Genomic DNA, 27811 nt, shown 5'->3' on the forward strand with positions numbered 1-27811 from the left:
ACCCTCTTCTCAGCATTTCCCCACCAGGAGTACAAAATATTTTCCTTCCTATAAAATATACTTTAGGAGCATAACTTAGTGATACCCACTAGATCGCGGAGCTTGGAGAAGTAAAGGACTCAGTTCAATCTCTGGCTCATTATGAGTTCTTCCTGTATTTCATTTCTCGATCTAATGTAAATTCAACTAGGGAAGATTTGGAGCTCTACTAATGGTTTTTTTTTTTTTTTTTTTAAACCCATTAAATAGAAGCTCTCAGAAACTCTTCTGTAGAAAAATTTGGAAAGGTGATTTCTTTATACTCTCAGAAGATATTTATAACAAAGCATCAGGTACTTTCAGTAATGAAAGACATGGTTCATATTTTGATCAGTACCTCCCATCTGATACATAATTCAGCCTGAATGGGACATGACGTTCATTTTTCTTCATGGCATTGAGTGACTTGATGCTCTTTCAAATGGTAAATCTATGGGCTCAGATTATACAAAGGTAAAGTCTTTTAGTAATATGCCAAGGGCTAAATTGATATGGTTTTATTTTAGTTCCCTTAAAGACAAATTAGCTTTGAATTAATATAAAATTTAGTCAAGTAACAGTGTCACTGTGTTTTCTGTTTCTATAATAGTGCTATTTTTAAACTCTATTTTCTTCCTTTTTCTCCCTGCCTTCATTACCCTAAATACCATCAGAGTTTTCCCTTAGGAACCTTTAAAATTCAGAGTAAATTTTGGAATCTCCTGTTTATACTACTAGCTCTCTGAAAATTCATCCATTGTTTAGATGCCAGTTAATATCAGATAATACCTTGTACAATAAGAAGTGATTTTAAAAAATCAACTATTGGGCTTCAGTGATTTCCCTCCACCCCACCCTCCTGGCAACTCAGGGGCTTTGACAAGTACCTGAATTTTTGCTTGAAAATAATGCTAGGCAGTTTTAAGTTAAGCATCCAACATTGGTTCCTTTGAATTCTATGTTTGCAACTTTTTTTTTTATTGAGTAATGTGTGTATTACTAGTACAGTGTATGCTAAGAGAAATAGGCCTTAAGGCACAATGAATCTTTGTTTCCACTGTCTCAAACTTACATATATAATTTCTTTTAGGATTAAGCACGCTGTACTTAGACTGTCTAAAGTACATATGAATTTGAGAATGTATTTTATTGACAACTCCAAATTTCAAGAGTTAAGAATGCTCATTTATAAATAGTACTATTTTTATACTCTCTTCTTCTGGAAATCAGAATCTGTCAATTAAAGAGTGGCAAAGAGCTATCCAAACCTGGAAAATGATTCCCAGCTACCTCAGACTTTTGAAACAAAAAAGACTTCTGAGTTCCAGGCTGTGGGATGGGCCCACTTCAGCAACTCACTCACTAATTGGCTGGTTACTGAGAGTCCTAAGAGAGTACTGTTTCTTTCCCCCTTCAGGTGATGATGCCAACACATATAGCCTTTGTGTTATATCTGTGTAAAAGGTTTCATAATTCATTTTGAAAATCTGTTGAAAATGATATTGGAAGCTAAGTTAGTATTCTTTAAAAACATTAATTTTTTTTTGGCTGGGGGGGCTTTTTTCTTTTTAGGGCCACAACCATGGTGTACGGAGGTTCCCAGCCTAGGTGTCAAATCAGAGCTACAGCTGCTGGCCCACACCACAGCCACAGCAACTCGGGATCCGAGCTGTGTCTGCAATCTGCACCACAGCTCATGGCAACGCCGGATCCTTAAGCCACTGAGCAAGGCCAGAGATCGAACCCATATCTTCATGGATGCTAGTCAGGTGTGTTAACCACTGAGCCATGACGGGAACTCCTGAAAGCATTAATTTTTTTTAACAATTTGAGTGTATAATATCTGTGTTTTATAAATATGCCTAAGATACTCAGAGATGCTGTCCACTCTTGTCTCCCTGTTGGGTGGGTCACTACTCTAGAATGATGTGATGTCACATTTCCTGGCATCCCTCCACCTCTGAGGACAGTGCCTGCTAGTGTCCTTTGCTCCATCCGCCCCCCCCCCCCAGCCTGTTTCTTAAATCTCAGTGCTGCTCAGGCATCTTTCCCCCTTTCTGTGCTCAGCATGTCATCATCTGTTCTATTACTTCTTAAATCTGCCTCTGCAGCCCAAACCTCCCCCAAGACATCAGGCCTCTATATTCAGCCTCTTCCTGAATATCTCTATTTGGATGTTCCAGAGGTTCAGCATGTCCCAAACAGGATTTGTCACTATATGCTTCAGTTGATACAGTTTTTGTTAACTGAAAGTCCTGTGGTCTCTCTCACTTGTTCACATGTACCCATAGCCTGAAATATACTTTCCCTCTAGCTGACTCATATTCACTCAACAGATCTCATAATGGACTTTCTCCAGGAGTCCTTTCCCATTTCTTATGTTAAGATTTGGGACCTCTTTTATATGGTAATAGTGATAATAACATAGTCACATTGTTATAGTAATATATTACCCTAATATAATATAGTAATGTTATAGCAGAATAACACATTTATCAATATAGTAATAGTGATAGAGGTAATATGGTGATGAGAGTCTATTAGTTTCTTATGGAGACTGTAACAAATTACCACAGCCTTAGTGGCTTACAGCAGCACCAATTTGTTATCTTACAATTCTGTAGGTTGGCAGTTTGATACTGTTCTCACTAAAGACTTTTATTTAGAGGAGAATCTCTGTGAATTTTCTTTTCGATTCTAATTTCCAGAAGTCCTCCCTCCCCCCCATTCCTTGGCTTGTGACCTCCTTCTATTTTCAAGGCCAGTGATGGCCTCCAGAGCCTTTCTTACATTCCCTCATTCTGACCCCAACCCTTCTGCCTTTTCAGGACCTTTGTGATTCTATTGCATTCACTGGATCATCTAGGATATGCTCCCATTCTAAGGTCAGCTGATTAGCAACCTTAATTCCATTTGTGTCCTTAATTCTTTTTTGCTGAGTAATCTAATATATTCTTAGGTTCTGGGAATGAGGACAGGGACGGCCTTGGAGGACATTTTTTCTGTCTACCACAAAAGCTAACAGCTGTTGAGAACCTACCACTTGCTAGGTACTGTTCTAAGCACCTCACGGGTATTAAACTCACATAGTTGTCAAGAACCATGAAGACTCTGAGATTTTTATCTTACCGCGTTTGCAAGCTTGACAAGTCAGCCTGCCATTATTTCATAAAGGTTGGAAGAAGACATGAAACTCCAGAATTAGAGGCAATAAAACTTTGCTGCACTAGCTATAACAATAGCCAGACTATCAGCAACTTTTTTTTTTTTTTTTTTTGCTTGCTCCCTAGGCCCCATTCCCAAGAGCAATGCAAAGAAGTCCAGGTGATACCTGTGTATGCAATGGATTATTTAATTGGTGAGGAACTCTGGGCCCAGGGAATATAATTTTTAAAAATAAATTATTATATGTTCTCCTGTCTTTTGCTTTTGAGAGGAAACGATCTCTCTTTTTGCTGTAAAAATATCCTTAAAAAGATAGTCTAGAACATGAAACAGTATCTGTGCTCGTAGACATACAGAAATGTGAAAGATGCTCAAGAGTTGTGGTCCAACAATAACCCTTGCAGTAACCCTGTGAGAACATTCCAATTATGATCATCCTTGTTTTACAAGTAAAGAAAGTGAGGGGCAGAAACATTAAGTAACAAGCCCGCTAAGTAATGGGATTGAGTTTTGAATGGAGGCTTCATGGCTTCCTAGCCCATATTCTTAATCTGTTCTGTGCTGCCTCCTTTATGTCATGTCCTCACACTGGCTACACACTACACTACAGTTTCCTTCACTGCATCTATAGTATATATACTTTTAAAATTGTTTGTATTCCCATTGGTTTTTAAGTCCCATGAGGGTTTAACAGGACTATGTCTTTATTGTTCAAGGTTTATATATCCATTGTCCAGATCAGTCTGGCCTGTGTAATAAATAAGTATTTTAGGAACAAATTACATAATAAATGAAACCTTCATAGAATAGAACCTTTACTTACAACCTGCATCCTCTTAGATAGCAGCAAATCTTTGTTATATGACAGGCGTTAGTCAATTTGGCCTGTCCCTAGATGATGAGACTAGGAATCATTTAGTGTGTTTTTGATGTTTAGGCCTAAACATGTCCATTAAAGACCATGAGTCTTGAAAGTGCTTGAAAGAGGATGCAAAATATGGTGACAGAAATGAAAGTAGAGCTAATTTTAAAAATTAAATGGGTGAGAACATGGCAAACGTTCCTTGCGAATGTGGGATAAGTCCTTTGGCATAAAAACTCTTTTTCAGAGAAAAAGGGAATTAGACAAAACATGAAAAGTGTTCCTCTTTGCAGTTGACAGTAATCAGTAAGTGTCGAGGAAAAGTGATTGCAGAAATGAAAAGAAAAAATCTTTTGAGTGTGTGGCAGGAGGATCAGCGAAAACATTGTGTATAATGGCCTAATGCTAATTCAGGAGAATGCTAGGAGTCTGAGAACTCAGATGCTAAGCTAGTGAATACAAGTGGTACTGATGAAAAATTCTGTTGTGGGTTAAAACCTGTAGCTGAAACTAGTCTTTTTTGATGGAAATATGCCCACATAGAAAGTCTATCAGGAGAAAGTGTGTTTTGTTTTAAAGCTTTGAAGGACTGATTCATTCTTAAATTTGGCAGAAATATATCCAGGGATAGAAAGTCTTAAACTCCTCTTTGTCAAATGAATTTTAGAAACAGCCATTCAGAACCTAATCTGTTTGTGAGTTTAAAAAAAAAAAGCACCCCTCCTCCACCCCCAAAACTCTGAATATGCACTAGAAAGGAAGGAAAAAGTTGGTTCTTATTTTATAAATAAGAATAATTGATAACTTTTACGAATTTTATTAACTTTAATATTTCAAATTAAGTTAATATTTATACTAGTCATATATGATTGTCAGAGCACAGAGTTTTATTTTTATACTTAAGCATGAAATGCGTATGTAAATAAATATCTTCAAGTGTCAGTCATGGTATAATCAAAGTACAACTTTTTTTTTTAACCTGCTATACCTTTAAAACTTATTTAGAGCCCCTGAATAATAAAATGGGAATATCTTATGACTTTTTCTTGGTTTATTCTTAGGTAGGTCCTATATCGCTTTACATCATAAACAGAATTTTCAATTCAAACATCAGAATGTGTAATGTAACACATTAGCCACAACTTTATGTTTGTTCAAAGACAAGAAAGATTCTTTCTCCCTTAAGCTAAGTCCTGTCATACATCCAATTCCTGAAGATGGAGATGAATTGGAAAGATCCCAGGGATGACATGATTTTATCATGTTTTGTGTTTGGCACTAAGTGCTCTGCATGGACCATCTCATTTAATCTTCACAACAACCTGCAAGGAGGATGCTATTAATATTCCTCCTTTATCAATGAGAAGGTGGAAACTGAGAGAACTTGAACGATTTGTTTGATGTTCTACAGCCAGTAAGTGTTGGACCTGGGTTTGGATCCTAAACAGAGTGGACACTGAAGTGCCAACTTTTAACTGTTATGTCTATTCCCCTCTGCCAAGAAGGTCTGGGCAGCAAAGCTGCAACGATAGCTTGGATCGTGACTGAGATGCTGCTGGGATACATCATGGAAGATAGTATGAGGGTGAAATTTAAAGGGTGAAGCATGCAGAAGAAGAGTTAGGTCAGAAGCCTGGGGATTTGAGGGCAGAATGTATTTGGGGTGGAAGAACCAGAACAAAGTTCAGAATGTGTCTGTTATCCTGGAGGTAGTGCATCTGGGTGATACTTTGTGGAGAAGTTAAAAGGCACGGAAGAGCACTTCTCACGGCAAAGAGTAAACCCATGGAAGTGACGACCGGAACTTCCACACTTAATGCTCTTTCTTGGATGGGAATTGGTGATGGTTATGTATGTGTTTGGTTTGTAACATCAGGTGAAAACTAGTCGTAAGCTGTTATCAGCATGACTTGTTATCAGAAGGGAAACTGCTCACTTATTTTGTAATAAATTATTGACACCTCAGCCATCTGCTTGGCACTGCACTGGGTACCGGAAATGCAGCAACTGAAATAAAAAATATCTGACCTTCCTAGAGTGAAAAGTTCAAAGGGGTTGGTGTTTCAGCTTAGGTGTTATTTCCCTAAAGACTTTTCTTGGCCACTCAATCTAAAGTATCTCCCCTAATCCTAGTATTCTTTAATATTTCCTCTATTATTTTCATCATAGTCACAATAGCAATCTCATATTATCTTATTTATTTAGTTAAGTTTTTTTTTTTTTAACTTCCTACCCCGTCCACTTGCCCTCCAACATCTGAAGCTGGAATGTGAGTTTCATGAGAGTCAGGTCATTGTCAGTCTCTGTTTTGACTGGTATGTGTTGTAATAGCATAGGTCGTTTTTCTGTTTGCTGGTTTGTTTGTTTTAAAATAAGACAAAAAGAACAGGTTTTATTTTTTATTTTCCTAAAACAATAAAATAGCACACAGCATAGCAATTTAGCACACAATATAAATGGGTATATGTAATTAATAATTCCAAAAATGGAAGAGTCTTACTTTGGGAATTAAAAATTTACACTCTTAAGTGACTTAAGGACTCAACAAACTTTGTGAATGAATGAATGAAATATACCACATGTGGAGGGAAAACAAGAAAGATTAGTTATCCCATGAAAAAAAAAAAAAACTTACAGATTTTTTCCTGTTGTGAGACCAAAACTTCTAGGATTAATGTATGGCTCTTTAGATTTTCTGAGGAGAAAATCTCACACCAACTGGGGACCAGTGTTGCTTTATAAGGGAAACACCCCAGTGATCATAGTTGGGGATTGGCAGCAGGTCTGTTTTCTGCTTAGGTTTGGCGGGATTGGCTGCAGAGGTGGTGCTCTTAAGTTGCCTGGGGTAATACTTCTTTCCTTGTAGTTCAGCTTCTTGTCTTCCAGGACTTCCTATGCTTTTCCAGGCTCAAGACTGAAGTCTGGGGCTTTGAGGATTCTGATCTTAGAAGGGACTCTCTTACTAGCTTCAAATTATTTAGATAAACAAATGGATGGCAAATTCAAAATGAAATGACAGGTTTGGGTGTGGACAATGGAAGGCAGGGATTGGCAGTTGAAGAAATATTGCTGAATGCCAGGCCTCTAGGGAGTCTGGTTTAGGCAAAAGGGAAAGTGTCAGGAGAGGGCAGGACAGTTGACAAGTCTCTGTGGTCGTGCTTCAAATGGTATTTCCTCTATACCTGTCACTCTTAGAGCATGGTGTGTGAGCTTGATATTGTGGCAGAACGTATCTGAGCTGGAGGATGCCAGGACTTGGATAAGCCCAGAGCTAGGGCCAATGCATCTTATTCTGGATGACAGCTCTGATGATCTGTGGGCTCAGAATCTGACTGTGGCAGAAAAGGGAGGATTGATATTGCACACTGGTTTTACTAGTGGTTGTTTAATAATGCAGAATACATTAACCTCCATAAAGTTATGCATCAGAACACAGTCACTAATGCTGGAGACTGGATTTATCATTAGACCCCATTTGGTGGGTCTTTGAAAATTTCTTAGCATGGTGTTGTCAGGGTAGTGGGACATTTTTCATGGTGACTGATTTTCCCCTGGGTCCAAAAGAGGAAGCTGCCAAGCTTTCTTAAGGTTTAAGCTAGATTAAAGGGGAGGGGATTATTCTAGAAGGAATAGCACATTGTTGGAGGGGGGGCCAGCCATCAGTTACAGAGTCTACTACGAAGGTGCTTAGATATTTTCCTCTGTAGCTATCTGGGCATGTGGGTAGTGACAGATGACATTGGAGTGGGTGAGAACACTCAAAGAAAACCGGTAGAATCAGTGAAAAAAATCACACACACACAGATGGAAATCCTAGAACTTTGGTTTTCACAAGTCAGAGGGTGAAAAGGAACTAAAAACACAAAACACAACAAAAACAACAGGAAGAGAGGCTAATCTGAGAAGTAGAGGAGAAATATGAATATGATGATTACAGAGTCCAATTAATGGTATGATAACTCTTAGCAATATCAAAAAAATAAGACCTGAGAGGTCTCCATGAGATTTTGTGATCTTACTTAGCAAGAGCTGTATGAACATAGTGTTAAAGGTAGAAGGCAAACTATAATGCATTGAAGGGAACAAGTAGAGAAAGATTTTTAATGGTAATTTATATAATCACATTTACTAGTCTTATATGAATATTTGCTATCTGCCTATGGTTTTTAGGACCATAGTCATTAATTGGAAGCAGATTCATATGCATAATTTTATCCAGGATTTTCTTTGAATTTCTGAGTAAATTGGATTCTGAAGCATTTGAGTTTTCTTACTTTTATTTTCGGCACATCGAAGAGTTATGGTTGCACATTTTAATGGACATGAGAAATTATTTTGAAAAAATTAAAATAATTTAACTCAATGTGAATAAATTTTATTATTTTCAAAGTTAAGCAAAAGAATATTTCACTTACCAAAGAGATATATTTTTAACAGCTTCATTGAGATACAGTGACATGCAGTATGCTGCACATATTTAAAGTGTACAATTTGATGTTTTAAGATATGTACACACCCATGAAATCATCACCATAATGAGCCTATTCATCACCCTCAAAAGTTTCCTGTTGGCTATTTTTAATCCCTTCTCTCCGTGTCCCTAAGTGACTACTGATTTGCTTTTTGACTCTATAGACTAGTATGCATTTTCTAAGATTTTTATATAAACGGCATGAATCATACAGCATATGTATTTTTTTCTTCCTTTTTACTAATGATAACTATTCTGGGGTCCACCCATGTTTGTTGCATGTATTTCTTTTTACTGCTAAATAATGTTGTATGGCTGTACATCACGCTAGCCATTCATGTATTAGTGGACATTAGATTGATGTCCAGTTTGGGGGTATTGGAAGTAAACCTTTTATGAACATTTGTGTACAAGTCTTTATGTGGATATATGCTTCTTGCAGGCACTCTTAAAAAGTTAAACTATCTATGAGATGAAGGTGCAGAGCAGAGAGGCACAGTTAAAATATCTCTCCAGAGTTGTTAGAACAAAGTCCACGTTTCTTTAGTACTTTGATAGAAGGTTATTATGTGTGTAGTGACATAATCTAATTTCTTAAATTTTCTCTCTCTTTTTTCCCTTTTCCCAGGCATAGACATGGTTCTCTGTGTCTATTATAAAGCCTGTGAGTGTCTGAGAAGCTGCCTCCTGTTACTCATCCCTCTGTATTTTAATGTTCTCAGTCCCTTTATCTGAATATGGCTTCATTTGCTAGAGCCCCTGTCTGGTTGAAGTACAGCTTTCTTACTCAGGTTCTGACTTCTCTGCCCTCAGACCTCAAAACCATCCTGTCACCAGCTGCCTGCTTAGGGCACCACTGTCTGAGATCTTTGGCACCAAGCTTTAGCTGCCCCCTCACCACACCTGCTTAGGCTGCTACTCAGGCCTTTGCTGTCTGATGACTGCCTATAGTATACCTTCCTCTTTGTTCCAAAATCCTAGACTCTGTGTCTGTCCAGGTCTGGAGTCTTCTCACTGGGCTCTTTGAGTCAATCCATATCCCAGTGTACGGCCTGATTTGCTCACTTAATCTTGGGAACCTAACTACTCTTGGCTCTTGGAGAACTCCAGCAAACAGAAGTTTTGGACAGGCTTGGTTCTGAAAAATTATTCCTAAATTCACATGTTCCTACAAGTAAATGACACCAGACCTGCTACTGCCATCTGCTGAGTTGACAGAGTATCCACAGTGTTGTTCTGTTGCCTAGTTTCTTCATATTTAGGGAAGGTCTCCAGGTAAAATCTTAAGTAGAAGTATGTCTATTTGTTAGGTGTTTCAATTACATAACATAATAAAATTACCTTTTTAGAACTATGTCACAGTTTGTTCTCTATCTTAGTAAAAGGCATGTAGTTTTCTCTGCTCACTCTTACAAACAATACTACAGCAACCATTCTTGTACCTTTTTTTCTTAGCATCCTAGGGAGTTACTCCAAAGGTTATATGTGGAAGTGGAGCCATGTTGCCTGGGTTCAAATTTTTACATTGCTGCTTGCTAGCTTTCCCAAGAAGTATTGAGCACCAGCTATTTTCAGCCCTTCTTATGAGCACACATGCCCTACCTCAGCTCCTGGCTGCATGCCATCGGCTTGGCTTAGGTCCCTTTGGCTCCAGGGGATCCTACGGGAGCCAGTTCCCAGATGCCATTGCCTGTTCCTGGAGCCAGACCCCAGCAGGCTTGTGACTGCTTGTGCAATCACTACTCTGCGTGTATGCACCACTTCTGGTCCATGGAGAGTTTATTTCCAAGCCTGAAGATGACTTTTAGTTTTTTTCTTTTAATATTTTATTTATCATTGCTCTGTGTTTCGAGCGGAGGGAATACATCAAAGCATGAATTTATTGTGTCACCTTAAACAAGAGTTGATAATACCTCCACAACCTTTGAAAATAAGAACAAATCTTAGAATCATCTAATCATAGATTTTTGGAGCTTGAAAGGATTTTATAAATAATGAAGTCCAATAACCATATTTTATAGGTGAGGGAATTGTGTTTTTTTCAGAAATTAAGTGATTTACTGATGTCATATATCTAGTTTTTAAAAAAGTTTTACTGAAGTATAGAGTATAGTTAATTTATAATGTTGTGATGATTTTTGCTGTGTAACAAAGTGATTCAGTTATACATGTACACACATATTTTTTTTTCCAGATTCTTTTCCCATATAGATCAGCACAGAATATTGGGTAGAGTTCCCCGTGCTACACAGCTAGTCCCTGTTGACCAACCATTCCATACACCACAGTGCGCATGTGCCAATCCCAAGCCCCCATATGTCTAGTTAACGGTGGAGGCAGGACCAGAACCAAAGTCTGCAGGTTCCCCTGAGAGTCCTTTTGCCACTACATCTACGATTATACTTTTCTCTATATGACCTGTATATACATGTAACCTTCTATTTTTAACAGCACTGAAAAAATAAATTAGAATTAAGCAATTAAAAATATGTTACATTTTTAAACTAGATGTGCAATGTTTTCTTTTCGAGCAATATAGAGGTAAAAGCAAGAGTAGAGTATTCACAGCATTGAGCTGAATATATTTTCATTTAAGGCACAATGCCTTTTGACCCTGTAGATTCTTGCTGCATTTGGTTTCCTTGACTTTCTGCAACTTATTAGGGTAGGTCCATCAATAATGGTGCTGGTACTTCCAACCTCCTACAGCACTGGGTCTGAAAATGAACTGTGATGGATGGATATGGCCAGCCTTTATGGTGATAGCCTATATATCTGCTGTCATGTACAAATGGCAGGTAGTTTAATTTCAAAAAAAATTATAAAGAAAGAGCAAGTATTCCTTCTAATTAGGATTTCTGGACTTTTTGTAGGATATGAATTTAGAGTCTGATATGTTTGTTAAAGCCTTTGGAATTGTTTTATTCTATTTCTAGATCTTTTAGCTGTGCCTAAGCATCCGTATGCTGCTATGGAGAACTGGGGACTAAGTATTTTTGTGGAACAAAGAATACTCCTGGATCCCAGTGTTTCATCTATTTCTTATTTGCTGGATGTCACCATGGTCATTGTTCATGAGATATGTCACCAGGTATGAGAAAAAGATCAGGTGTAAGTATAATTGCAAATTATCAAGACTGTAGAATGATTTCAGATACTTAGGAGTGAAGTTATTATCCTCCCAATTAAGTTTAATTCTATACAGAGGACCATGTAGTTAGCTCTGTCTGGAAGATACGTCATTTTTCTCAGATGACAGCACAAACGAAAGCAAACACACGGATCCTATTGAATAAGCAACTGTCATTCAGTTTAGTTGAGGAGTGAGATGGCACTGCCACCCAGCAGCCTCTTTGGAGACCCTACCCACTCACTATTCTTTGTCAGCCTTGCTTTATTTTCTTGTGATTATTGGTGTGTATATATGGTAAGTGCAGTGATGGCAATGATTTATTGCATTGCTGCAAGATGCAGCTGAGTTTTGTGTACATGTCAAAATTTGCTTTTGCTGAAATCAATTTGTTATTCCCCTTCTCCCATCACATAGATATTTAGGAAGTCTTTCACTAACTCAGCCACAAACTCTTTGTTCTCAAATGATTGATAGTTTTTTGTCTTGGCATGTTTAGAAATTCATATGTAAATTAGCCAGCTTTGTCACGAAGTGAAGATAAAATTAATTTCATCTTGATTTTATGCACTTCTTTACACTGAGGGGAAGGTATCACAGAGATTTCACAATGCTTATTTGAACCTTGACTTTAGTGAAAAAAGTTACTGAAAATAAATGTTCACGCTAATAACAAGCAGTCCTTGTCCTGGTTACTGGAAACTATGAATTTCTGGTGTTTTTAAGTGATGACACCGGAAATCTCTGTCTGATACTACATGACTTCAATTTGTTATAAACCCAAAGTCTTTTTAAAAAGGTAGAAAACCTTAGGAAAGAGTGGGATGGAAACCGTTAGTGAAGAAAGCTGAACAGCTAAATGCTAATACATGAATAAGGACTTAATGATGAATTGTTCCAGGCCATGCAACCATTTACCTAAATGTCAGCCTTTTGCAGTGAACCTGTAAAATGTTTGTATCTGTCATGCTGGCCGGGTTGGGCATGTGTTTCTGGCTTCAGAGACTTAAGGGGAATCCACTGCAGAGATAACCAGGGCTGCTCTGTTGTGCCAAAAATGGTTTTTAGCTAAGCCTACAGTTCTTTGACACAAAAGCAGTTTCCTTTTTGAATGTTCCTGGAAACGAGTTACACGTAAAGTTCTGTTGAAACAAGAGCACACTGATAATCATTGTTCCCTGAACTTGATTTCATTCATTTTCAGACTCCCAGTTACTTTCTTGTTCTAGCTTTGTGGTGCTAGGTTACTTACTATGAGAAAATGAACCAGAAGCTGGGAGCAGCACATAATCATTTCCACTGTCATTGCCCCATTATTGTCTACATTACTGCCTCCCCCCATTTATTTATTGTCACTTTTTTTTAGGGGGGGGGGTCTTTTTAGTGCCACACCCATGGCATATGGATGTTCCCAGGCTAGGGGGTCAGATCTGAGCTGTAGCTGCTGACCTACATCACAGCCGCAGCAATGCCAGGTCCTTAACCTATTGAACGGGGCCACATCCTCATGAATACTAGTCAGATTCTTTTTTGCTGGGCCACGACAGGCACTACTGCCCCCTTTTCTTAATGGTCTGAGCCACAGTGGGAACTGCCTATTGTCACAATTCTTAAGATAGGCTTTCAATTTAAGGGGAAGGAAATGCTCCTTTCTGATCAAGAATTTAAAAATATTTTCAGTATTGTTTATTTTGTCATCATCAGCATATTCAGAGTTATCACTTATTTGTATTTCAATTAGAAATCCTATTGCATGAGTGATACTTTGTTATTAATATTGAAATCTTCAGCCACCAAGTGCTTCACTCTGGCTTCCAAAGCTGTTCATAATCTGATCTTTGTCCGCCTTTTCTTTGTTTCTTAAATAACTCACTCCCACTTAGAGTCTTTGCACTAAGGGTTACTTACATATGCCTGGAATCCTCTTGCCTAAGGCTTTTTCCTGGCTCCTTCTTATCTTTTAAAGTCTGAGCTCAAATGTCACCTGCTTAGAGAGAACCTTTACCGTTTTGCAGTCTAAAGCGACCCCTTCTCCATTCCTATCACACTTTAATAGGATCTGAACTTGTATTGTTCATTTGCTTATTTATTTTTTATTTTCTATCTCATCTCATCATTCCTGCCCCCACAATAAAGTGTCAGCTGCCTGAGAAGGAACATTGCCTGACTTTTCCTTATTGAATCCCAAGTCTTTAGGATTGTTCCTAGCATGTAATGTTTGTTTGTTTGTTTTTCAATGGGAAAAAAAAAAAAGAATTCCTTTAAGCTTTTGCTGAACTAAGGAAGGATTTCAGAGTCATGCATTATGATCTAATCGAAACACCAATTTAAAATTACAATATTATTTTTCCTGATGGGATCTGAGATTTTTTTTTTTTTGTTCATCCCTCATTATTATGGAATCATGGAGAATCACGTGTGGAGCATCTTAAAGACCCTTTGTTCCTTCAGTCAGCAGATGTCTTCTGGAATTGCAGCTGCCCCTAGAAGGCGATGCCTCAGTACTTCCTGTGATGCGCTCACTACCTTTCGAAGCAGTCATTCCCATCATTGCCCATTTCAGTCTGTTTTAGGGTCTCCTGCATTTTTAGCAGATCTATCTATCAACCTTAATTTCCATCCCTTAGTCCTGATCTGTCCCTCCGTAGGCCCCAAAACTCAAGCCTTTTCCTCTTCTACCTATTAGGTCTTCAAATACTTGAAGAAAGCTGTCCTCAGTTTTTTTTTTTTTTTTTTCTTCCTGAATCCTTTCTTCTTCAGGTTACATACTCTTCTTATGTTCCTTGATCATTTAAGGCATTTATAAAAAAGTAGTGTTACCCAAGTAGTTGAATAAATCAATAGCTTGATTTATATATTATAAATTCATGAAATCAGTTGAGTGAATTCCAGTTATGACAATTCTAGATGAATACATGTAATTTTAGAGAAAATAGTTCTAGGATAGATTTGACTTTATCTGATGCCCATTCATTTTCTTATGGCAGTGGTTTGGTGACCTCGTGACTCCTGTGTGGTGGGAAGATGTGTGGCTGAAGGAGGGTTTTGCTCACTACTTTGAGTTTGTTGGTACAGACTACCTCTACCCTGGCTGGAACATGGTAAGTGCACTTCTCTTGGATTGCTTGGCACTTTCAGTGAAAGGTTGATCATGTGTTACACTGGGCTTGTATTATCATCGGACATGATTGAAAATAATAAGTAATATTTTAAGTGTATAGGGTAGTTCAGTATAGAGAGAACAATATTTTTATTGAGAACAGTATTTTTGAGAACAATATTTTTCATTGTGATGACCTCAAAAATAAGCTAAAAATTTTGATGCATTATTGTTTTTTTTTTCCTTTAGGATTTTTTTTTCTTTTTTTGTCTTTTTGCCATTTCTTGGGCCACTCCCGCGGCATATGGGATGTTCCCAGGCTAGGGGTCTAATCGGAGCTGTAGCCACCAGCCTACGCCAGAGCCACAGCAACGCGGGATCCGAGCCGTGTCTGCGACCAACACCACAGCTCACGGCAATGCCGGATCGCTAACCCACTGAGCAAGGTCAGGGACCGAACCCGCAACCTCATGGTTCCTAGTCGGATTCGTTAACCACTGCGCCACGACGGGAACTCCCAAGGATTAAAGGACTTAGTAAAATTTCACTAACTTTATAAGGACTTGTGCATGTTACACCCATACCTGTGCATCCAAACCTGAAGTAGAATTTGTGTACCTTTAGTACTGATGTCCTAGAACATCCTAGCAGAAAAAGTGGGAGGGAGGATGTGATTTCTATGTCATTAAATGCAGGTTTTTCATTTTATAGAAGCTTCCACTAATCAGTAAGTGACTATGTTATTATTAAATAGAACCCAAAGTATATGTTGTTTTAGAACTTGAATTTTAAATTTATTTTAAGTGGCATTATGTAAAAGTTGCAAAGTACTAACATTTATCAACTTCTAGAAGCTCAGATTTCACTTGTGATATAGCATGGGTGATAATGTATATTTATTTACACCACTCTTTTTTGATATTTAAATTATTCATAATATGGGATTATATAATTATCTGTCATGATTGCAAGCATGATTTGAAAAAGTATTTAAACCATGGTGTAATTTGATGATGTCTGTTAAGTCATGATACAACTTATCTACCATAAATGCAGCCAACTCCTGCTGTGACCTTACATATCTTGGAGGAAATGCTACAATTTTAATATCATGTTGTTATGTCTGAATTGTCCAGTTTTGTTTATATTTTATAAAGGCAACAGGTTCATTTGCACAAATGTATGAATAAATTTTATTTAGCCTTAGGTATCTAGGTAGGTATTATATATAATATAATTTTTAAAATCTTACTTGAACTGTTTATTATGGCATTAAAATTAATTAAAATGCCTTTAAAGAATGTGAAAAAAAATCAGAACCATGCAGTATTAATTATTTACGGTATTTTTAAACAAATAGATTTTTAAAATGAAATGTTTGAGGATATTGAAACATATATAAAATATATTTTGATTTTTAGTTTACTTTAAAGTAATATTTGTGTAACATTTTCATTTAATTTTCATTATGCTATGTATTATTACTGATTTATAATTCTATTATATTTTATTGCTAAAAATGTTAGTATTACAAATGGCATGTTACTCATATAGGTAAGATTTTTTTGTTGTTCATTCAGCTATCTAGGACAAAATTCTTTTCATTCATCATTATAAAAATATATCTTAGATTACACATCTGAGACTTTAATACTGTATTCTTAATAGAATATAGACCATGCCCTGAAAATAGAAAAACCTTGGGGATGGTAAGATATAAATCCATATTTTGTGATAAAAAAGGGAATTAATGATGGATTAAATAAGAAATGAAAGACTAAACTCCATCACAATTAATCAGGCAATAGTGAAAACAGGCTTTATTGTTATGTCTCTTTATGTTCAGATTTTAAGGATTATAAATACTTTTTGATCATTGGCCGCTTTTGCTTTTTAATAACTTTTTCAATTTAGTCTGTAGAGTGTCTCAATATACTAAATTTATTAAATCTATAAGAAGAAACTCTAAACAAATGCTCCTCCATGAGTCATTAATATCTTTTTTTGCAAACAAAATTTTCAGACTAGGTTAGCCACACATAAATAAGAAAGGATATTAAATGACTTTAAGGCTATGTCAGCACTATTTTTCATAATGGCATCAGCAAAAGAGTGGAAGAAATACTAGAAAGAATAAGAGTGATGGCTGTGTCAGCAGTAACTCATACTCCTGTGATATGCACAAAAGCTTACCTAGGAGCGCACGGCTTGGGCTTCACTACAATTTAGCCTAAATTAGAAAAACCAGAAGTCAGGCTTGTGTCAGAAGTAAAGAAATTCAGGAAGCTGACCTCTTTTGTCTCTAATCTCAAAAACGGTGCTTTTATTATTTTTAGACACCAAGGCTCAAGTTTTGAAATACAATTTTGGTTTGCTAGGGAGATTACTAGCCTCTACTGTAGATGGAACAGTAATAAAGAAGCCCAGAATTTATGCTGTGTTGTAAAGGAAGCTCTTGTTCTAATCTAGGCTAGCATTATGTAGCCTGCTTAACTGCTAGTAAAATCTTGGGGTGTTTGTATGTGTGTGTATGTGTTTACAGACAGTTTCTGATAATGAAATAATCAGTTTTTGCATTAAGAACACTACACGGAATAAACACTGCGATGAAGTTTTGTTACCCAACAAACTCATCAAGTTTACATTTTACAGATATGGGCCCTTACAGGTAGTATGATATACCATCAGGGGAATGGATTGGAAAGAAGAAATTCAGATTCCAAGAAAAGCATATCACTTCTGTAACTCATTCTCATCTTTTGAGAAATAGGGCAATTGTACAGACATAGGAAGCACACATAATTTTTATGAAGATAAAATAACTTGGGAGGTCTTTGAAATGTAGGAATCACTACACAAGCAGAAAATAGTAAATGCTCTATTAGAAAGGGGTAGTGATTTATGTACAGATACCCTCATATTTCCAACCCTAGGAATCTGTTTGACAGCCTATATTTATAACAATTATGTATTGATTACCAAAAACTCTCTGTAATTTTTTTTTTTCTTTTTAGGGCTGTACTTGTGGCATTTGGAGGTTCCCAGGCTAGGGGTCGAATCAGAGCTGCAGCTGCTGGCCAGTGCCACAGCCACAACAATGCAGGATCCAAGCTGCATCTGTGACCTACACCACAACTCACTGCAACTGGGATACTTAACCCACTAATTGAGGCCAGGGATGGAACCTGCATCCTCATGGATACTAGTTGGGTTTGTTACCACTGAGCCACAACAGGAACTCCCTTTGTAATCTTTGTATCTAGATTCAGTCTCATTGAATCAGTGCTTATCTATATTGGCAATGTGAACTCTTCTCTAGGAACATAAGTCTTAAACCATCTTTCATTCATTAAACAAAAGTGTCAAGATTACTAGAAGCAGCTTCTTTAGCTCAGGCCTGAGGTTAGATTTCATTGGGTGAGTAGAGTCGTTCTCTTGCTTGACATTATTTTATCAGTATTGGTTGTTAATGACAACATTATTGGATGAATTAGGTTACAGTATGCTATTAATGGTGGTCATATAATTTATTTTCCTTTTTGGCTGTGCCCTCAGCTTGTAGAAGTTCATGGCCTAGGGATTGAACCTATGCCATAGCAGCAAACTGAGCCGCAGCAGTGACAATGCTGGATCGTTAACCCTCTAAGCCTGATGGCAGTCATATTAAATCTTACTGTGTCTCTTCCAAAGGGAGAACAAAAAAAGACTCTTGCAGCGTGGTTACTATTCAACTATTCTACATTATTTTAATTTGAAAAAGTCTAAGAGAGTTTTAAAACTGGAAAAGGATGAATAGTAAAATGCTACCATGAAGACCTCCTTATGTTACAAACCTAGCCTGAAGCAGGCAAAATCATATCCTTTGTGAACATTGCACAGGTTTTCCTCTATAATTTGTGTTTATATGGTAGGTATATCCTTTAGTTTCCTGAATGTAGCCTTGTAAGTATGTGCTTGCTGTAATGAGAATTATTAAACACGAGTGCATGTTCTTTTATTAAATAATTTGGGATGCTAAAGAGCTTCATACAGCAATAACTTTATACACTGATAAAGTCTGTGGACTGGAAATTCTTCCTAAATTTTTATGAGGACACATACCTGGGGACAAAGATAACTATTAATAGAGAATCATGCAACTAAAGTTCATTATGCTAAATACTTAGGATATCTCAAAGTGTATTGCCCAAAACCTTAATAAATGTTCTCAATTGTTTTTGTCATGGACAGGACTAAAATAGTTAAAATGAATTCTGCCATTAGACTCAGTATCATTTTAATGTGCTCCAATGAAAATTGCCTACTAAACTTAATAGGCATTGGAATAAAATTATCTTCACTTCTTAGATTACTTTTATTCAGAAAAGAAGTTGAGAAAATCATTGGTGAACTGAATTAGATCTATTGTTTATTAAGTTCTTTTTTTTTTTTCCAGTTTAAATGTAAAGATGTACTGCTTAATTTTTCTAAGCAGTAATAAACACTCTACTATTCTGAGAGGGGAAAATGGAAAATTAGAAAAAAATTTGTCTTGGTTAATATTTTACTTGTTTAGCTGTCCATTTCTTAAGTCTATCCTTGATTTAATGTCTGTAGGGAAACGTGCTTTCATCTGCTCTTCAAAGTTAGTTAGCCATTGTGGAGCAGTGGAAACAAATCCAGCTAGTATCCATGAGGATGCAGGTTCAATCCCTGGTCTCGCTCCATGGGTTGGGTTTCTGGTGTTGCCTTGAGCTGTGGTGTACATCGCAGATGTGGCTTGGATCCTGTGTTGCGGTGGCTGTGGCATAGGCTGACAGCTGATTCAGCCCTAGCCTGAGAACTTCCATATGCTCTGGGTGAGGCCCTAAAAAGCAAAAACAAACAAAAAAACAAAGTTATAAAAAAAAAAGGCACAATGAACTTCTTTGCATAACAGATACTGACTCACAGACTTCAAAAACATATGGTTTCCAAAGGAGACAGGTTGGGGAGTAGAGGGATGGGCTGGGAATTTGGGATAGAAATGATATAAAATTGGGTTGTGATGATAGTTGTACAACTATAAATGTAATAAAGTTCATTGAGTAATTAAAAAGAACAAAGTTAGTTAAAATACATTTCAGCAATAGTTGTTGGTACCTTGTACTTTGGTGCTATTGCCTATGATTCATCAATATCAAAATATATTTGCCCTGGAGAACTATGGTGTCAGATATAGACTATTTTGGCATTAAATATTTATTTTAGAATCTAACCTTCTAAATATTGAATATCAAATAAATAAATAATTAAATACACGATTTTTCCATAGACTTGTATTTTGTCTATGATAAGTAAAAAAAATCAACATATGATAGTCTACTCCTGAGAAGTCAGTAAATTAGAAGGTGATCCAATTGTCTTTTGACTGGTCAATGATATTTTACTCTTAAATGACTGACACACATTGAATATGAAAAATGTAAAGGCTTCTTATGGGTAGTCTCAAGGGTCTGTGGTATTTTTGATTCTTCTCAGGAGCTTAAAAGTGATATTTATGGTGAAAGACTAGAAGAAAAGTAGGAGTGCCCGCTTGGGTCTCTTGAGGGGTCACAGTCTTCTTTGTGCTTTCTCTTTACTCTTCCCTCTGCAAGTAATTTCTCTTTGTGCTGAAAACGTCAACTTTCATTTCTCAAATAAGAGAAAAGCTTTTTTTTTTCTTTCTTTCCTTCTTTTTTTTTTTTTTTTTTTTCATTTGAGAGGATCCAGGGAGCTATAGCCCTCTATGGCATGGGTTGCTTTGGGCATTGGTGGACAACAGGTCTATAACAAACACAAAGAAAGGCCCCAGAAGAAGTAAGATCTGCAAAGAGAACAGTAGCTGGTGCCATCAGAGGAAAGGGGCTCGTAGAATTCATGTCTGAGTTCTGAGTAAATGTAGAAGGAGTTCTGTGGTGCATAGTCCCAATGCACTGAGAATGAGAGTAACCCTCAGAATATACAAATAAGGATATCCCCAAAGGATGTCAATGTTAAAAAGCAGGCCAGGGACTTGGGTGCCAACTAATGGGTGACTGGAGAGAGACCAAGAATTTCTAGCAAAGAAAAACAACGAAAACAGGAACTGTATCTGTGATACTAACATGTTAAAATAACTCTCACTAAGGCTAATACAATAACTAATTGTGTTAACATTTTCTTACATTGGGACTAAATTCTGTGCTTTTTACAAACGATTTTACTGATGTGCTGCTTGCCCTGTTAAGGACATGTATCAGAAAGAGTAAGGCCAACCAATTGCTCATTGTTGACATACATTAACTGACTTAGAAATTTTGTGGCACAAATACATTTTTAAGGACAATATGTGGTATAGATAATGCATTCATACTTTTGTTTACACTTTTAATTCTTTATAAGAATCAAGACTTTGGCTTTACAGTTGATTGAGAAATGAAAAATTTGAAAAGCTTGTTATCAAGATATGTGATCAAGGTGTATTAAGTCTCAGAAAATGTAAATCTGCTTCACTTATTGCTTTGTGTGGAAAACCAGCTTTTTATTAACTAAGACATATTTAGAAAGGGATGAAAAAGTGAACATAATTCATTTCGATTCACATGTATTCACATATATGTCTATATGTTCAGGTAGATATCTGGAAGTTTTCTTAGTCACATTACCTAAATTTTTTTTTATTCTATGAATTTTTAAAATTTAAAACAAAGCTGCAAATTGAAATTTCATGTATGTTCTTAAGGGATGATTTTTTCAAAAAGCGATTTATGTTCAGAAAGATGCTAAGTGTTTCAGGTTTTGTATATTTTAAACTTAGAGATAAAATATAAATGAGCATTCCCTTTGGAATAAACTATTTCTTCCATAGACTGTATTCAGGTTTGCATGGTATCAAGGTCTTTCTACATTTCCTCAGGAATTTCAAAAACAAAGCAAAAACAATAAATGGACAAGATTGGACACTTTCTAAGAAGGAAACTTTTACTGAATATGGAGCCAAACAATAATGCAGGGAAATACCTAGAAATAATGCAAGAAAAAAATTAACCCATTCGTTCCCCTTTTAGGTAAGAGTGCTTTGTAAGCAAAATAATCAAATTTGCTAAAAATGGTCAGATGGCACTTAATAAACAAAGATATTAGTGATGCCAAAAATTTATACCAAAATGATGAAATGTTCTGTTAGCATTTTTCTCAAATACTTATTATTTGCAATAGCAGATGATATCAGTTTCATGTGTCCCTTTTACCACATCTGGTAAAAACATTTATCTTCCTGTGATATAGGAATTGTTCAACACCTGGTATTATTCAGTATTTCCCTAGCTATGTTAAAAATTTTGTTCTGCAAAATCTGTAGCATGAACACAACCAAAAAGGAAAGCTGGCGACTAAGAGGGCAACCCGAGAAAAATTCCTTACTATTCTAATTATTAATCATCCTTAACCAGGCAGGTATATGTTTTAAAAGACATTAGAACACAACTCATTTCTAAGTAAGGAGTGACTGTTTCAGTCCATAACACTTTATGGGACTTTTTTTTTTTTTCCTTTTCATCAAGGTTACTCTAACACTCTTCAGATGTTACCAGACAAGGATATGACAAATGAAAGTAGTGAGTTCAAGGATTATGAGTCAAAAAGTGTAAAAGAGCTTCCTGTCAAGAGAAAACAAAGAGCAGTAAGATATTTGAGGTTAATGAAGATTTTACCTCAATTACTCCAGTAACACTTGCAATAATAAAGACTTATGTAGCATTTACTTTGTACCTTTAAACACTTTGTTAATTCACTGTGAAATGGAGTAAGTCATGAGCTACACATCTTTGTTCTTTTTCTGAAGAATCTGAGGACATAGTAATGGCTAGACTACCATGTAGGCCACTGCTTAGGTAGCTCTCCTCAGCCATGAAACCAAAAGACAATTTGGGGTAAAGCACTGTTTGTGTGTTTGTTTTCATTTTTCAAGTTTTATTGAAGTATAGTTGATTTACAAGGTTGTGACAATTTCTGCTGTACAACAAAGTGATTTGGTTATACACACATCCATTCTCTTTCAGATTCTTTTCCCTCAGAGGTTATTGCAGAATATAGGGTAGAGTTCTCTGTACTATACAGCAGGTCCCCAATGACCATTCATTCTATATACCTCAGTGTGCATATGCCAGTCCTAAACCCCCAGTCCATCCCTCCCGCTGCCACCTGTTCCCTTTGGTAATAATAAGTTTTTCATATCTGTGCTAAATAACATCTGTGGATCTACACATCTGTGGTTCACAAATTTACACATTTGTGGTTTAAGTAAGCCCTTTTTGAAACCATTTATATCTTTTTAATTCTCCTTGGGACCGATGAAATAAAATTCTAATGATTAGAGTGTCATCTTTGTCTTTAAAATTAAGATATGTGGGGATGCTTTCTTTTCTCTAAGAACCTACTTCAAATCCACCTGTGTCCAATTAATTCTTTTAATCATTTTTTTCTCTTCTCCAGATTTTATTTATAGTTCAATGATGCCTTTCCTGAGTGCCGTTAGGATTAATTTTATATAAACTAGTCTGATAGATTGCTGCCACTTTTTGGCCATTCCATTCAGTTATACATTTAATTCATCCTGTTTATTAGTTCATCAAAGAATTATCAAGTACCCAAAATGAGGCATTCATTTTCTAATTTCTATGGAATAAGCCTCAGGGTATTATTAGCATAGACTTGCTATGCATTAGTTTCTTCTACACGCTGTATTTTATCTTTAGTGTGTTGGTTTAAGTTAGAAGTTATGGTTAAATTTAGGATTTTTTTTTTGGGGGGGGGCTCTTCACTGATGAACCGTGACTCTGTCAGAAGTTGTTTTGTTTGTGATGTAGCTCAGAAACAGATCCATGACCTCAATTAGACTGTTGATATTCATAGGTATGTTTGGAAACTAAAATTTAGTACAGTTAAGTTTCAGAAGATTAGCCAAATGGTAGGATCAGGAAGAACACTTAGCTACCTATTATTGTTTTTATACTACATGGTTCAAACACATTCTCTAATATTTGCTCAGATTTATCTAGTTACAGTAGCTATTTATTTTTATTTAGATTTTGAGTATTTTTCTGCTTAGTTAAGTTCTGTTCTTAAGCTGCACAGCTTTACATAGAAGAACATACTTTTTATAAAAAAGACTTCTGTTATTTTGGTTATAGTGGTGGTGGTGGTACGGTGGAATATTTAAATATTATTGTTGTTATTATTTAAATATTATTTATTTCCCAAGTTTTCTGATTAAGGAGAATATTAGTTTGATTGCTCCTACAGAGAAAAACTTGGCATTAATTACATTATCTTCCTAACTAGCCACATGATCAGTTCCATTTGGAGAACATTAAACACAATACATTATTGAAAATGACTAATTAAAGATAAAAACTCTCAAAACTTCATTGCTTTACTTTTTAAGGAGATTTTCTTGGTATCTTTGGCTTCTTTTGAGAGCTGATGGGTTATATCACTTTCTAGGCCTACAAATAATTTTACTTCTCACAACAAATGATATTACTCTATTAGTTGTTAAGCATTTTGTTGGGATTTTTGGCCCCTAGTTGACAAAATATTTCCAGTGATTAATCTGTATTGACTGGTGCATTTTTCATTATGTAACAAACACATTGAATGTCTTTGCTCGTATCTCTGTTGGAGAAGGAGAACACAGATGAGTATGAAATGTGTGTCCTCAAAGTCTCAGAGATCCATTTTTGTACAGAAGAAATTATCACAACATTGTAAATCAACTATGCTTCAAAAAACTTTAAAAAATGAAAAAAGTCTCATAGACATATTTTACCAATTGAAATTATTTTTGTCAGAGTAATGTTACATTATAGTTTCCTAGAATGAAGTTTGATTCTTTTCCTTTTTTCTACTTATCCCATGGGTTAAATTTTTGATTCTTTTTTTAATTCTTGTTTTGTTTTGTTATTTTAGTTATCTTTCCCCATAATGATTTTTAAAATTTTTCTATTATAGTTGATTCACAGTGTTTTGCCAATTTCTGCTGTATAGCAAAGTGATCCATTTATATATTATATATACTTTCTTCTCACATTATTCTCTATCCTGTTCTATCCAAAGTGATTGGATATAGTTCCCTGTGCTATACAGCAGGATTCCACAGCCCATCCACTCCTCATATAACAGTCTTCATCTACTAACCCCAGACTCCCAATCCATCCCACTCCCTTCCTCTTCCCCCCTGGCAAACACAAGTCTGTTCTCCATGTCCACAATCTGTTTCTGTTTTGTAGCTAGATCATTTGTGCCATATTTTAGACTCCACACATAAGTGATATCTCTTTCTCTTTTGGACTTTCTTCACTCAGTTTGAGAGTCTCTTGTTCCATCCATGTTGCCACAAATGGCATTACCTTGTCCTTTTTATGGCTGAGTAATATTCCATGATTCTTGATACTTAGTTGTTTGATCTTATTTCTCCATCTTCAAAGTATGTATGAAATACCTGTTCTGTTTTTGTTACAGGATAGCTTTAAGAATCTAAGAATTTTTATTCTTGTTACTAATAGCATTATTGCTATTGGGTACTTAGTATAATGGCATTAACTTTAGTGTCCAGAAATTTGTTTTCCAGTTACGTATCTTGTGAATCACATGTTAAAAATTTATAAGAGCACTGCCTTCACATAATACTTTTCAGTATACCTATTTTATTTCTGAATAACTTTGGAATGCTAATATTTATCCACTTTAAAAATGGAATGTAAGTCCAGATTTTGCATTCTGAATAGTGAAGATTTTTCTTTGCTAATTTCACAATCAATTTATAAATATTATAGTAGCTTACTCTGAGATACAATATATATAGAGTCTAGGAATAAATGTGGACCTTCCTTTCTGAATTGGTTAAATTTTGGGGCCACAGCATTCTATATATTCTGGAGTTGTTTGTGATGGATTATTAAATCTTTTAAATTTGAAAAAAAAATGCTTTGTATTTTCATTGGGAAGATACAGACCTCTTTGATCTGGCAACAAGTTAAAGGTTTGTTTCTTTGTTGTCTTTTTCAGGCCGCACGCATGGCATATGGAAGTCCACAGGCTAGGGGCTGAATTGGTGCTGCAGCTGCTGGCCTACACCACAGCCACAGCAACACAGGATCCGAGCCATGTCTGTGACCTGCACCACAGCTCAGGCAATGCTGGATCTTTAACCCACTGAGTGAGGCCAGGGATCGAACTCGTGTCCTCATGGATACTAGTCAAGTTTCTTTACTACTGAGCCACAATGGGAACTCCCAAGTGTAAAGTTTTATTAGGCTAGGTTATTTGATGAACTGACCATTTATTTCAGTAAATATTGAAATTAAAGTACAAAAATGTATTATTTACTACATTTCACTATCAAGTTAATAAGAATTTTGTTTCATATGCCACAGGTGTGGTCCTAAAAAAATCCATATGCTGTGGGTACAGCCCTAAAAAGACAAAAAGGCAAAAAAAAAAGACTTTTGTTACAGAGTTAAGATCATTTGAATTTTTATTTCACAAATTAAAATAGCAAAATAAACTAGTCACTTGGTAATCATGTTAATAACTTCTGGGAGTTGATTAGCTTATTTCTGGAATGATTCCAGACCTGAATGCTATAAGAAAGTTTTCATTAGAATTTGAACAGAAATTGAATGTATTTAAGATGATTAATCTGTGTATATTTAAAAATACTGTTATATTTTATCAATCAAATAAGCCTTGATTAGCTTATTATTAATGTGTCTGAGAAATACCAGCAACTTCTTGTGATGTGAAAAAATAGCATATAAGTATCAAAAAGATTGGCAAATTTGATTATATTGAAATGTCTTATCAGCTTCTCTAGCAATTTGGCATTGAGATAGATGAAAAGATTCTTACTGCCACAAAGTTGAGAGAGGATTATTGAAAAGATGAAGAAGCTACTGCCTCTCTATGGAGAGGATCCAGAAGTGACATAGATGAGGGGGTATGAGTTCATGTTAACTAGCGAAGGACAGGAGGTGAATCTGCTCCACTAAACAGTATGCTTCACCAGGTTAAGCACTGTTTATTTCATCATCATATCTCAGCATAACCAAAAGTATAGCATCAATGAGATATTCAATAATAAAAGTCTGGCCAAAAGCCAACAAAAAATTATGAAAGGAAGGTCAGCAGATCATTTATGAAATATTAAAAGAGTTTCTATCTCTATATAAAAGGATATTGAGTTAAAAAAATTTAAAACCACATTGGATAAGTGTTTGAAGGAAAACAGAAGGAAAAAAATATCAAGAAATCCTAAAACATAAAGGGATGCTAAAGGATATGAACATTTTAAGAGGGTTATGTAAAAGCACATGGCAGATGGTGATTGTTCACAGCGATTTTTTTGGGCTACTAGAATCAGAAAGAGCTAGGTAATTAGACAACCTGTTCATAATTATTACTGTGATTGACATTATGTGGAGCATATTCAAGATTGTAAAACCCAGGATTATCATAATTAATGAATGCATAGATGATTTATTGGTGGTGACTTTTGCCATATCAATTTTGCTGTATCTTAAAGGTTCTGGTATAAGTATGCAGAAAGCTCAGAATTTGGTTGAACACAATGCGGTACATTTTGTGTTTCATCTTAGCAATTTCCTTCAGCTGTGTCACATCTTGGATAATATGAGGCATGACACATTCAGCCTGGATGTTACAAACAAAACATAAGGCAGCTGAAGGATGTAGTCATTGAAGAGACTCACAATTTAACCCACCTTCTCTGTGTTAGTCATGTTTGAGAGTATATCAGTTCGTAAAAACCTGTGCAGGAAGTTGTTTGGGGTTATGAGAGCCTTATAAAGTCATCCAAGATAGTCTTATAGAAATACAATTGCTTTTTTAGTTACTATGTTGACTAAGGCTTTTAAAAGCAGTTGTGGCTTGGCAGTGGATTAAATGTGATTGATAGCTCAAATAAGAACATATGGAACACATTTTGGTTACTTATTGTAGAACTTGTGTGAAATCACAGAATAATGTTATATCAGTAGAGATTATTGTGTTCATGTACCACTTTCT

General features: G+C 36.0%; 1 protein-coding gene across 1 annotated transcript in view; it reads left to right on the plus strand.

Annotated features, from left to right (window-relative positions):
- The window catches only part of TRHDE (thyrotropin releasing hormone degrading enzyme), a 382857-nt gene that overhangs the window by 182914 nt on the left and 172132 nt on the right, over nucleotides 1-27811 (plus strand). Inside the window, exons 4-5 of the mRNA XM_047787208.1 lie at nucleotides 11453-11607; nucleotides 14634-14747. Coding sequence (XP_047643164.1) covers nucleotides 11453-11607; nucleotides 14634-14747 — 269 coding nt within the window. The remainder of the gene's footprint in view (nucleotides 1-11452; nucleotides 11608-14633; nucleotides 14748-27811) is intronic.

This window comes from Phacochoerus africanus, chromosome 7 (assembly GCF_016906955.1).
Source record: "Phacochoerus africanus isolate WHEZ1 chromosome 7, ROS_Pafr_v1, whole genome shotgun sequence".
In the NCBI taxonomy this organism is placed as follows: domain Eukaryota; kingdom Metazoa; phylum Chordata; class Mammalia; order Artiodactyla; family Suidae; genus Phacochoerus; species Phacochoerus africanus.